We start from the raw sequence: 13,768 nt of genomic DNA, 5'->3' as shown, positions 1-13,768 counted from the left end.
TTAAATCTAAAATTTCTTTGCTTAGCTTCTTTTTGGAGGATCTATCCAGGACTGCTAAAGGGGTGTTAAAATCTCCAACTACTGTGGAAGTGGAGGAAATCGAGTTGCTCATGTCTGTTAGAGTTTCTCTTATAAATTGAGGTGCGTTGTGGTTGGGTGCATAAATATTAATAATTGAGATCTCATCATATTGAGTATTACCTTTAACAAATATGAAGTGTCCATCCTTATCCTTAATTATTTTGGTTGATTTAAAGCCTATTATGTCTGCAAACAGGATTGCAATGCCTGCTTTTTTCTGCTTTCCATTTGCCTGGAATATAGATGACCATCCCTTCACCTTGAGTCTATATCTGTCTTTTAATGTAAGATGCGATTCTTGTATGCAGCAGATATCTGGCTTGAGTTTTTGTATCCAGTCCGCCAACCTGTGCCTCTTTAGAGGACAGTTTAAACCATTCACATTAATTGAGAGTATTGATAAGCCTTTCGAGATACCGGTGGACATTTTGAATCCTTTTGCGACTGTGGAAGTTGGAATTTGATCAAGAATTTTTTTGGTGGGTTTACTTTTGTGATGGAGAATTACGCTGGTCTTTATGGAGGATAGGTCTAAGAATGTCCTGGAGAGCTGGTTTAGTTGTGGCAAATTTCTTCAACATGTGAATATCGTTGAAGTATTTAATTTCTCTGTCATAGATGAAGTTCAGTTTAGGTGGGTACAGGATCCTGTGTTGAAATTTATTTTGTTTTAGGAGATTAAAAGTCGATGACCATCCTCTTCTAGCTTGAAAGGTTTCAGCAGAGAGATCTGCAGTTACTCTGATATTCTTCCCCTTGTAGGTAATGGTTTTCTTTCGTCTGGCATCTTTCAGAATTTTCTCCTTCATATTAACTTTAGTGAAATTGATTATGATGTGTCTGGGGGATATCTTATTTGGGTTGAGTCGTGCTGGAGTTCTGAAACTGTCTGCTATCTGAATTTCAGAATCTCTTGGCATATCTGGAAAGTTCTCCTTCATAATCTCATGGAGAGACTCTGTGCCTTGTGAAACCACTTCATCACTTTCGGGGATCCCCATAAGACTAATATTGGTTTTCTTCAAATTATCCAAGAGCTCTCTGAGAGAGTGGTCTGTTTTTGCTCTCCATTTCTCTTCTTCTTTGAGGGGTTAGGAGCATTCGAAAGCTTTGTCTTCAATGTCAGAAATCCTTTCTTCTGCTTGCTCCATTCTGTTACTAAGGGATTCTACTGTGTTTCTCAGATCTTTGAGGGATGCAACTTCTTATCTCAATGTGTCGAAATCTTTGGTCATTTGGTCTTTGAATCTGTTGAATTCTTGAGATAACTTTTGGAATTCTAATTTGATCTTATTTGCTATCCAGATCCTGAATTCAATTTCTGACATCTCAGCTATTTGTTTGTGCATGAGGTCTTGTGCTGTTTCTGCCCCATTGATCCTTGGGGGAGTTGATCTACTCTGATTATTCATATTGCCAGAGTTTTTCTGTTGGTTTCGCCTCATGATTGTTTTTCACCGTTGCCTCTGGCTGTCCTCAGAGTTGGGGAGGTGTCTCTCCAAGATTAGACCCCAGAGGGATCACTCTATTGTTGCTGGATCTTCGTAGGGAGTGACCCTGTGTAGTTCCTCTGGGGCTGCTCTAGCTAGGGAGTTCTGGTTGTGGAAGCAGCTCCAGTTTGTGACACACCCGGATCCAGCAACAGGGCTGGGGGTGGTGCACATGGTTCTGGGAGTGCCAGGCGCCCAGTGACTTTGGCACAGAGAGCTAAGGCTCCAGCAGTCTCTGGCCAGGAGAAGAGCTCTGCGCAGAGGCAGGGAGGGCCCCAAAGGGCACGCAGCTACCAGAGTCCCTGTCCAGATGAATGGGCTAGTGTGGAAGCTGGGAGGACACAGGAGGGAGGACATAAGAGGGAGGATGCAGGGTTGCGTGGCTCCCACAGTTCCTGGTCAGGGAATGTGGAGGCCCGGTGGGTGCGGGTCACTGGTTGGGGGTCGCTGCACAGCTCTTATGGACGTCTGGGCGGCACCAAGCCCAGGAGTTTGAGGTTGCTATGAGCTGTGATGTCACGGCACTCTACCCAGGGCAACAGCCCAAGGCTCCGTCTCACTCTGCCTCTAAGGATTAAGGCTGTAAGGCAGCTCAGTCCCCGCCTTTAGGCTGCTCAGTCAGTAGGTTACTTTGACCTGCCCAATCCTTGCTCTGAGACCCTGAGGGTGGAGCTTGCCAGGGCGGTTCTTTCACAGTGGCTTCCTGCACCCAACTTAGTGGCTCAGTCTGGGGCCCCAGACAATGCCCAAAGTTCTCCACACTCCTGCTGAAGCTCTCCCCAAGGCAGTTCGACTGAGTGCCAAGTCCAAGAACACCGAAACAGTTCACAGGTAAGGCCTTTCCGGTTTGCAGTCTCACTGCTGCTTGTACTTAGGTTGCCGGCGTGATTAGGTCGATCGAACACACGCAACCACTTGCCAGTTTTCCACTGTTTTTGTCCTCCTCTTGGGGTCCAGAAGTCCCTTGCTGGCTCCCTGTATCCTCAAAGGGATGATTATAGGCAGATCCCAGCGGCCAGAGATGCCTGGAATCTTGTCTCCCCAGACTTGCTGTTCCCAGTTGCAGGGAAGCTGTTACTCCCATCCCAGATTTTAAAGACTCTATCTGAAAGGAAGAAAGAATATAAAATATCTCATTACTAATTTTATATTGATGATATGTGAAAAAGACAACATTTTGGATATATTGAACAAAATGTATTGTTGGAGTTGATTTCACCTGTTTCTTTTTACCTTTTTTAATGTGGATACTAGAAAGATTTTTAACTTGGTTGCTATTGCAGAGTGCTGGTCTAGTGCAGGGTTTCTGAGCCTCAGCACTATGGGTATTTGGTGCTGAATAATTCTGTTGGGGAGGAGATGAGGTTAGTCCTGTGCATTGAAGAGCCTAGGTTCAGCCACTAGATGCCAGTAGCATCTATTTAATCCCCAAGTTGTGACAACCAAAAATATCTCCAGATGTTGCCAAAATTGCCCCGATTGTGAACGGATGGTGTAGGGAGAAGGGCCTATGGGAAAACATTTGAGGTTTTCCTCACATAATGAGATGAGCAGGATGTCAGAGCCAAGTCCTGTGGGGTGGAATCTTGTCTCCACCACTTGTTAGCCGGGTGGTCTTGGGTGTGTTGCTTAAATTCTTTGTGCCTCTGATTCCTAATCTCTACTGTTGGATGATGATAGTACCCACACTCAGTAAGTAACATCTGTTTTCAGTGGAAAATGAAGAGGGACTTTAGTCAAAATGACCAGATATGCTGGTTACTACCTGGTGGGGCTTGGGTGGTTAAGTTACGTCATCATTCTGAGCCTCACTTTCTTCTTCTATAGAATGGGGGAATGCATTCTGTAAAGGCATCCCTTGCAGGGTCACTAATGATAAGGCCAGCTGCCTAGCCCAGCACCCAGCACCCAGTAGGCATTTTATTCAGCATTCTTTCTTCTGTAGATCACAGATAATATATGTGGGAGCTGTGTAGACCAGGGTAGGGGAAGGGTTGGAGCCTCTGGGAATTGGATTTTCCAGATGTCACGGTTTCCTGCCCACCTCAGACCTCCCATCTCACTAGTTCTTTTTGTTTTGTATCTCAAGTTGCCCCCAACCTCTTTGGCAGCACCTCCCCTGTCTCCGTGGGTCCTGCCTGGACGATGGTTCCTGTAGGCCGGTCAATGCTGGTGATGGCCAGGGGGAGTCGCTGGGCACGAGCCAAATGGGATGCCACGTTCCCTACACTGGGCCTGAAGGAACAGCCCCCCAGTAATATTCAGGCTCACCTCTTTTCTGGGCTGGGTGCCAGCCACCTCTGCCACGTTGTCATTTGAGTGTTGGTCCTGCAGGATTCAAAGTGATGCCCTCTCACTGTTCAGCCTCCACCCTGCAGAAGGCAGCTTGGAGTATGGTGGGCTCAGTAGCAAAGGGATCTATTAGTGATGTCTGCATGTGTGTGAGAGCTGGAGTGCAGATATGATTGCCACATCTGAGCTGAACTGATCAATACTTCCCCAAGATTGGCTAAGAACTAGGGATATTTTTCTCAAACATTTGACAGGGGCTCACTGGTCTTTCTTGGTTAGCTCGTGGGTGAATATGGATGGAGAAGAATAGTGTAAGGAGCTATGTTTGGTGGCCACAAGAATGACATTCTGTAGGCAGCTTCGTATTCTGTCTGTTGGGGGGAGCTGACCCCGGTCAGCTGCTGAGCTCTCTGATGACCAGAGAGGCCAGATCCACAAGTCCCCCACCCCTGGGAGTCCAAAGGAAGAGGAAGGGCATTACCAATTGTCCTTGCAATGCATGATATGTGGGAAAATGTGCAACTCTCTTAATTTCTTAGAACAAGGATTAGAAAATGAAGACCCCTGGGCCCAATCTAGCCTTATTTTCTGTATAGCCCATGAGCTAAGAATGACTTTTAAATTTGTAAATGATCAAATAAAATCAAAAGAAGATTATTTTTTGACATGTGAAAATGACATGAAATTCACATTTCCGTATTTATGTATAAAGTTTTATTGGCACATACCCATGCTTATTTATTTATATTTGTTCATGGCTACATTGGCACTACAAGAGTAGCATTGAGTAGCACTGATCTCTATCAGTGGCTTACAAACCCTAAAATGTTTACTACCTGGCCCTTTACAGAAAAAGTTTACTGAGCCCTGCCCTGAGAAAATAAAACTTTCGCACCTGTCTAGAAGTGCCAAAAGGCCAGGCAATTGACTATAGAATTTGTAATGCATGTGTCCCCAGTTACATGTATAATGCACGTTTGTCATGTAGTTTTGCAGATACTGAAGTTTTCATGAATCTGAGAAAGAAAAATAAAATAAGAGAAAGTATAAGTGCTGTATCTTTGGAGCAGGTGGTCAGAAATCACCGGCGTCCAAGAGTTAGGAGATCAGGGTCTCTCCAACGTGACTGCTGTATCAAAATTGTTTTAAAAATAGCAATTTGAGGGCTCTGTCTCCAGTAGGTCTTAGTTTGGGAGGCCAGGTATAGGATGGGTTTATGACTCTTTAACAAGCACCCAATGTGATTCCAGGGGGTTGCCAATCTATTTGAGACCTGCTTGGTGCAGCAGCTCTGTGGCTCAGGACCACGGACAGTGTGTTTGCCCTCTTCCTTGTTCAGAGGGGACGCTATTGTTCTCTTGCCCTTCGGTCCCCTGCCTTGTCTTTTGAGTCCAGCCCCCTTCAATCCCACTACTAGAAGCTCCTATGAAGTCTGTATCTGGGGCTTCCAGAATATTAGCCTCCCCCAGCAGCACCCAGTAGGCTCCCCTTCCTTCCTGCACCGTCCTATGAGCATGACTAAATGACAACGTGGCAAGGCTTGGCCGCCATTCTCAGATTGGGCCTATTTTCTTGGTTCATCTCTGTCTTTCTTTTTTTGCCTGTCGTCCTCTCTGCCACATCTGCTGGGCCGTCAGGTTTTGGTGATGGCTTTCATTGGATCAGGCAGGCCGAAGGGTCAGGGTTAAATGATGATTGGGGTTGTTGTTTCCTGTTGTCACGTTTGGGGATCTTTCTCTATGCCTGTGCTAGCCTGGGGATAAACTGCTTGCTTTGGAGAGAGCTTTCTGTGATCTACACAGGCTTAACCGGGGCTTTTCTTCTGCCCTTTCTTCTGTCCACCACAGTGCCCCAGGATCTGATGGAAGTCTCAGTAAGCAACCTCCCATCCCTGTGGCAACCCAGTCCCCGGAAATCCTCTTGTTCATCCTGTTCACAGAGTGGCTCAGCTGATGGCAGCTCAACCAATGGTTGCAACCATGAAAGGTATGAGGGCCTCAAGCCGTAAATGGAGGGGGCTGAAGGATTTCCAACACTAGAGGATGCCTTTTCTTCTCCTGCACTAAATTCAGAGGAGACGTAGGCTATTAAATCATCCAGATCTGAGTTCAATGCTAAGTTTGTGAAGTCCTAGCTATTGGAGTTGACTTATGTGTTTCAGGATAAACAAGGTTACGCTGCGGTAACAAACAGTCCCAAAATCCTGGTGTATTTTTACAACAAAGCTTTATATATCAGGCCTGCTCTGTGTCTATAATGGGTCAGCTAGGGGTTCTGCTTTCTCCACACTAAAAGGCAAACTACCACCCTGAATACTGCCAATCACAGTGACAGAAGGAGCCATAGCTCTGGTGGACCTGAACCAACAATAAATGCTCCACTCAAAAGCAGCACATGCCATTTCTGCTCACAACCCATTTGTCCCATGCACGAGGGGCCACGAAGCACAGCCCTACCATGTGCCTAGAAGCCAGAAGAATACCAGAAATATTACTTGATGCCAACCACATTCATCTCAGATTTCATCTCCACAAAATGGATATTCTAATGCTCACTTTACATGGCTACTGTAAGGACCAAATCACATAATGGTTGAAAGCAGCCAGCATGTGGTGCCTGGCACAGAGTAATAGTCAATAAGTGGCACTTACTGCTTTATTATATACAGTTAAATCTCAAACTCAACTCTATTTGTTTGCCCATAGAGTTTTTGTCTCTTTGGAGCTATTCAGCCAATTCCTGGCTGGCCTGGCCTGGGAGAATGGAATCCTTTTGTCCTTGCTGGTTTCTGTCCCCATGGTGATCCAGTCTTCATGTAAGGGGTGGGAGCTGGCATCACATTTTTGAAGTTATGTAACCCCTGGCTCCACAGTGTGTGTTCAGTGAACCAGCATTATCACCTGGGAAGATTCTCATTCTCCCTTCCCAAACTTGTTAGATCGGAATCTGTATTTAACGTGATCCCAAGAGCATGTACATGCTTTGTTTGAGAAGTGATGCTAGAACCACAGATTCCCAAACTTCACCAGAGGAGATCAAAACATACCAGTTCCTGGGCAACTTCCCACCAGTCACGATTGAGTAGGTCTGTGTGGAGCCCAGGAATCTACATTTTGATGAAACCCCAAGTAAATCTTGGGATCGTGATCCATGGACCAGTGAGAAATATTGCTGTAACCTTTTGCCCCTGTTTTGGCATCTGCTTACACACTTGGAGTGACGGGGAGCTCACTGTCTTGTGGAGAGCCAAATTCCCTGTGGGACAGTTGCCAGCGTGATGCCGTCTTATGTAACCTGAGCAAGTCTGAGCCTCAGACCTGAGACTGAGGACACAAAGTGAGACACTTTAATGTTTAATGCCTCCATGTGTATAATGACTTCAGCTACTCTTCCCCCGCAGGTCTCCCTAGGTTTTTCTGGGTGTCCTCAGATATTATTCCATTCTGTCCTCTGTAAGAATATGCAGTGTCCTTCCAAAAATCTTTGTTTTCTTCAACAATGGTGGAGTCTTGCTCCTCTTTCCTCTTTCAGCCAAAAAAAGCCTCCCCCCACCAAGATTCCCATGCAAGGAGAAGGTTGGAGGCATCACCTACTTTGCAAACAGCCAGATTCTGAATCCAAGTTTGGCTCACTTTGGTTCACCTGGGTCACTCTAGAAGTCAGAACTCTTTCTGCAAGTGACAGCAATCCACTTCAAACTGGTTGAAGTGAAAAAGAAAATTTGTTGATGTAACTGAGAAGTTCAGAGGCACAGTGTCTTCAGGCATGGCTGGATCCAGGTGCTCCCATAGGACTCTCTCTCTCTGTTTTTCTCTTAGCTTTGTTTGCCTCTGTGATGGTTCCATTGTCAGATAGGCCCTTCCCAGGCAGTGGCAAAGATGGCTCCCAGCAGACACTGCCCTATATCCCACTTGCTTAGAGACTCAGACAAAAAAAAAAAAAAAAAAAAAAAAAAAAAAAGAGGGAGAGAGAAAGTGTGTCTGTTTGCTATAGTAGTTCCAATAAAAGTCCCAGGGCTGATTCCCATTGCCCTGGATTGGATCACATAATCATCTCTGATCCAATCACTATGAGCCCAACCTGGGTTCTGTACCAGGTAGAGTCATCTCCATCTGAAGCATTAGGACAGAGTTATGGAGGGGTTGATTCCTGAAAGGAAAATTGGGGCACTGATAGAAGAAGGGGCATTGATGCTATATGGGTAGAAATAATATTATGGCAGGTCTTCCTCCACTCCCTCTGTCTGGATTTAACCTACGCTCTTGAGTTCTGCTCCTCGCCAGAAAACTGGGCTATGTTTGGATCTATTCAAAGCATCTTTCTCTCTCTCCATCTGCAGGGCTCCCCTGAAACTTCTCTGTGACAACATGAAGTACCAGATCCTTTCCAGAGCCTTCTATGGATGTACATATAGGCCTTCATTGCCAGTGTGGTCTATGAGGAGCAGTTATGGAGTGCCTATTGTATGCCAGCAGTATCAGAGGAAATCAGCTCTGGAGTTTGAACCTCTGCTCCTTTACTCCATAGATGTCTGATTTCCATGAAGTTGTGTTAACCTCTCTCTGAGCCTCAGTTTTCTCATCTGCAGATTGGAGATAAATTGTGTCCCTGGATCCCAAGAGAGAGCAGCGAACAGAGGAGTACCTGGGGAACAGAAACTTGGTTTAATAACCTTTCCATCCCCAGGGCCCACGTTGGAGGGTTTGTTTTCAGGATTGATTAAGAAGCATGTATCATATAAAGCTCCAAACACCTAATATTGCATGTCGTGGGTGCTCAATAAATTTCAGCTCCCTTCTCCTGTGGGCAGAGGCAGAAGAGTAAGGTAGTCTGATCTCTTCCTAAAACTTTAAAAATTAATTTCATAATACTGCTATTCTGATTATTCTCATTTAACAAGATGAGGAAACTAAGGCACAGAGTAGCATAGTGAAACAGCAGAGCTGAGGATTCAAACCCTGGCCTGCTTGACTCCAAAGGCTTTGTTGTTTTCTTCTCTGCTATATTGATTCTTATCAGGTTTTATTTACCCCAGCTTCACAGCCTCCATGGGGGAAATAAAATGTGTATATTTTCAGAAATTCTAGAAAAGTCTTAATACAACTTGCATGGGCCTATGAAATAGCAGTGCAGGTCACATGCCCAGGTGCCTGAAAAGACAGGTAGACCGTGAGCTCCGCTAGGATGGGGTTTTGCCTATTATTTTGTTACTCATCCCGGTGCATGGCTGGGCATGGAACAGGTACTGGGCAGGTATTTTTGTACCCAATTTGAAGATCTTCCTGGAGGAAGGGGTAGAGGTTGAGATGGCTCTGGAATGGATGTCATTGGACAATCTGGCTCATCCCTGACAGTGGTTGAGAGTCCAGGTTATGGTGCCCAGTGTCCTGGTTTCAAATCCCAACTCCACACTTTGCAGCAAAGTGACTTGTGCAAGGGACATAACCAGTCTGTGCCTCAGCTGGAGATAATAATGGTCCCTGCTTCATAGGGTTGAGGCAAAGACTCGGGACAGCTCCCTGGCATGTCATGCATGCTCTGTAAATATTATCAAGAAGTTTTTCAAGGTGAGTCCTCAGTTTCCAGAAGGTTCAGAATTCTCTCTGGAAATTGGAGAAGAAAGGGACAGAAAGAGGCAGAAGGAAGGGGCATGATCAGAGCTAACAACAGCATTGGCTGGCATTGGCTCAGTCCTTCCTCTGTACTAGGCACTTTGCCAAGCACCCTCCAGGTGATCAGAGTGGGACAGATAAGGCGTGTCGCCTTGTCAGGTACCCCCTTAAGGGGGCGGGGCCATCTCTGAAAGCAAACTAAGTGCCCTCAGCATCTCCCCAGTTACTTCCGTGCTGGGCCTTTTCTTATCCACCTGCAATTTGAGTGGGAATCTTTTTGAATTGTTTTATAGCTTGTAATTGTACGCATTTTGGGGGTACTTGTGTTATTTTTATAGGTATGCAATGTGTATTGATCAAGTCTGGGTAATTGTTATATCCCTTAGCTCAAACATTTATCTTTTCTTTGTGTTGGGACATTACAATTCTTCTCTTCTGAGCTCTTTTGAAAAATACAGTAAATTTTTGTTAACTATAATTTCTCTACTGTACTATCAAATTTGAGAACTTATTTCTTCTATCTAACTGTATTTTTATACCCATGAACAAACTTGTCTTCCCAGCCTCTGGCAACCACCACTGTACTCTCTCCTTCTACAATGAGCAGCTCCCACATATGAGTGAAAACATGAAATATTTGTCTTTTTGTGCCTGGCTTCTTGCCAGTTCCATCCATGTTGCTGCAAATGATGGATTCCACTCCTTTTTAATGGCTGGATAGTATTCCATTGTACCATATGTACCACATTCTCTTTATCCATTCATCGGTTGGTGGACACTTTGCTTGATTCTCTGTATTGGTTGTTGTGAATAGTACTGTGATGTACATGGGAGTGCAGATATTTCTTTGAGCCATTGATTTCCTTTCTTTGAGATGTATACCCATCCAAATGCAATTTGGATGGGATTCAACCATATCTCACATTCTCTTTCTTTGTGTGGACTGAAAGCAGACAGAGCCATAGCGAACCTGCGGAGTCACAGACCCCCTTCCTTCATGCCCTTCTGTGACTCCAGCCTATTAATTAAACTTTTTGGCTTCCAGCAGGGGAGAGTGGAACCACCTGGACAGAGACTAAGAAAGGAGATCAGACTTCCCAAGGGTAACAGAGCTAATGAACAGTCAAGTCAGCAAGTGACAGTCCCCATGTGGGCCTCACCTTCCTTGTCTGGAAAAGGGGAGAGGAGATGATGAGAATTCACTGAATTATGGGAGTTCAGTAAGAAGGGGACTAGGACAGACCCTGGAGACTTCATGAGACAAGGTGAGGTGGTATCAGATGGTGGATGATGACACTTTCCTTCCCTCCCCTGACAGGGCTTGCCTACTGCAGACACTTGTCCACTGTGAGGACCCACTTGTCAGCCCTGGTCAATCACATGATCGTGTCTCCAGACTTGCCCTGTGATTCTGGACAGGGACTGACGGCCGGGATCTGGGAGCAGTACCTTCAGGACAGCACAGTAAGGCTTAACTGAGGTTGACCTGCAATGGTGCCGAGGCTGCAGGGAAGGTCATCTTGTCACCTTGTTACCTAAGAAAAAATCCCACCTGCTTGTGGGGGCTCAAGTTGCCTTGCTTGAATTCTGCATAGACAAACTGAACCTCCCTTCCTCTTGCTGAGAGTTCTAAGACCCACAGCTCACTTCTGCCCTCTAGGATGGAGATAGAGGGAATAGAAAACATATGCTCACCTGGGAGTAAAGAATGAATTGGTCACTGAACATTTATTATTAAGCATCAGCTGTATGCTCAGTTCTGTAGAAAATGCTGAGACATGACCCCAGCTAGGAGGAATTTACGGCCTAGTCCAAACTACCTAAGAGTAGCTAAGTTAGAGGGAGGCAGCTAGACCAAGAAAACCCTTCCACCACTGTTCTAAAGTCTTTGTTCCATCTCTGTCTTGGGCCCAGATAGTTCACTTGGAATTCTTTCTAAGATTTTTTTTTATTAGAATACAAATATTTCTGGAAGAGAAATGTTTATGTTTAAAAAAAGTTTCATAGGCAAATAGGCAAATGAAGTTAAACAGTTCTCTGTATTTTGCAGGACTTCTCAGAGCCTTGGCCGTACAATATCCTTGCCACCCTTAAGAAATTGGGGCATGGGAGAGAGGATATGGAATATTCCCTTGAATGTATTTAGCCACTGAAACCTTTATTAGAAAAGTGCCTTCTATGCCTAGCAGGAAGGTAGAACCCACTTTGAGAAGCACTGGTTTATCTCTGCCAAGAACAAAGTTTAGAAGGACATACCTGTTTCCTCCACACTGAATCAATCTAGTGGCCCAATTTCTGAGTACCTTCCCACCCAGGGACTGAGGAGGGCTGAGCTGGTGAGCACCTGGGCCAGGCTGGCTTCCACACCTTGAAGGAAGGTGCTATTCTGTACATTACTTCTAAGATGCCACTGGATTCGGTGGTAAAGACAAATCAGATTCCAAATCTGGGCAAACAGAAAGATTATTTTTCTTTTTGCCAGAAAGAGTTGGGTTTTTTAAAAATTATAGGAGTAATACCTACTTATTGTAACAATTCCAAGCATGAAGAATGCAGGTGTACAAAATTAAAATAAAATTTTAAATGCTGTCTTTCTCCTTCATCCCTCTAGTTTGGATCATTCGAATGAATGATGCTTTGATCCTCAGTTTGGTGTAGACACTTCTGAATATTTCCTATGTTTATCCATAGGAATATCTCTATATATCTTTATTTCTATACATCTATATCTATAGATGCAAATCTACATAAAATACCTATATCTGTATATGTTTTATCTATATTTATATCTATAGTACATATCTTTGTCTTTATCTTTGTATCTTTATGGATTTATGTGTAGATATAATACATATAGAAATATAATATCTACATATAATATGTAATAGATACAAAGCCATATCTTCATAATGTTTATATTGCCTATTTTTTAAGTGAGGGACATTTATACTTTAAGTGACAAATTTACATTTATATCGAGGACATCCCTCAGATCTCTAGGTGAAATATTGAATGTTAGAACCTTAGCATTTCACATGTGGATGCCCCATAATTTATTCAAATTCTCCCTAAATTATTTCAAACTATGTTGCAGTTGACATCTTTATAAGCACATACCTTTCTGTACTAGTGCTTTTATTACAAGAGAGGATTCCTAGAAGTAAAAGTGCTTGATGTACATTTAAAATTTAAATAATTTAAATAGATACACCCACCCATATTCTCCAAAGGTCATAATGTTCCTATCCCACAGCAGTCTCTGAGTGTGCATATTTCCCGAGGAATTTAAAAGATTTATAGATTTCTGGGCTCAGCTCCAGTTTTGTTGATTTAGCATCTCTGGGAGTAGAGCCCAAGAATATATATATATTTTTGATGATCTTTCCCATTGGGGAAGCACCAGTCTAAGGACAAATTGGTTGAAACAATAGTCAGAAATGAATATTTGTTCATTTAAAAATAAATATTTGTTCATCTAACAGCATTCCCAGCCTTTGGCCGTGTTTTCACCCTTGTTAGTTGCATTGCTGTGTGAGTGTAGCCTGAGCCCCAGTAACAAACAGTCCCCACTATTTCAGTTGCCTGACACCATAAAGTTTTATTTCTTGCTCACTCAGCAGTTCTGGAGATGGGCGTTCCTGGCAAGTAGGCATCCCCCTTCCTCTGAGAGGTTCAGGGTCCTAGGGTCTTGTGGTCCTATGGTCTTCCAGGGCCTCATGATCGTCTGCCTCCAGCTGGCAGAAAGGGAGAATGGAGGAGCATACCCCATTGGCCATGTACCTGCCACATGGCCAAACCTAACTGCAAAGGAGGCTGGGAAATGGAGTCCAGATGTGGGCTCCAGCGTACACCTAAAATTAGTGTTAAGACGTGAAATAGGTGGAACGTGAAGCAAAGAGGTCAGAGGAAAGCAGGGTCTCTGGAGCCTTTCAGAGCAGCCTTCTAGCACCCTCAGGACTTCCCACATGCACACGTTTTAGAACCTGCCAGTCCCTCAGCTTCACTAACTGTAGCTGCAAAGCCTTTGCCTGAAAATGAATTAAAAAAAAAAAAAAAAGACAAGCAGGTAAGCTATTAAAGTCATCTCACTTTTGCACAAAATGTATTGGCATATGAGGCAGCAGCTGGAAATGTTCATTTTGGATTAATTTGCTTTGGAGATGTTTTCTTAAAGCTGAACCAAAATTAATAACTCCAAGGTATTTCCACATTAACACAGTATGGAAAATTGATGGGAGATTGGAAAGATTACTTCATTATATACAGCCCTTTCTTTTTCTTTTTATAAAAATG

General features: G+C 44.1%; 1 protein-coding gene across 6 annotated transcripts in view; it reads left to right on the top strand.

Moving 5' to 3' along the window:
* The window catches only part of LOC128579334 (small G protein signaling modulator 1-like), a 97,333-nt gene that overhangs the window by 49,554 nt on the left and 34,011 nt on the right, over positions 1-13,768 (top strand). For 5 of the 6 annotated variants that reach the window (XM_053581469.1, XM_053581470.1, XM_053581472.1 and 2 more), the window contains exons 13-15: positions 5,711-5,849; positions 8,203-8,267; positions 10,794-10,939. In XM_053581469.1, coding sequence (XP_053437444.1) covers positions 5,711-5,849; positions 8,203-8,267; positions 10,794-10,939 — 350 coding nt within the window. Of the gene's footprint in view, positions 1-3,660; positions 3,826-5,710; positions 5,850-8,202; positions 8,268-10,793; positions 10,940-13,768 lie in introns of all 6 variants that reach the window. The other variant, XM_053581474.1, reaches the window with a different exon arrangement.

Source organism: Nycticebus coucang, unplaced genomic scaffold, assembly GCF_027406575.1.
Source record: "Nycticebus coucang isolate mNycCou1 unplaced genomic scaffold, mNycCou1.pri scaffold_46, whole genome shotgun sequence".
Classification (NCBI taxonomy): Eukaryota; Metazoa; Chordata; class Mammalia; order Primates; family Lorisidae; genus Nycticebus; species Nycticebus coucang.
This window is presented reverse-complemented; position numbering and strand designations above follow the sequence as displayed.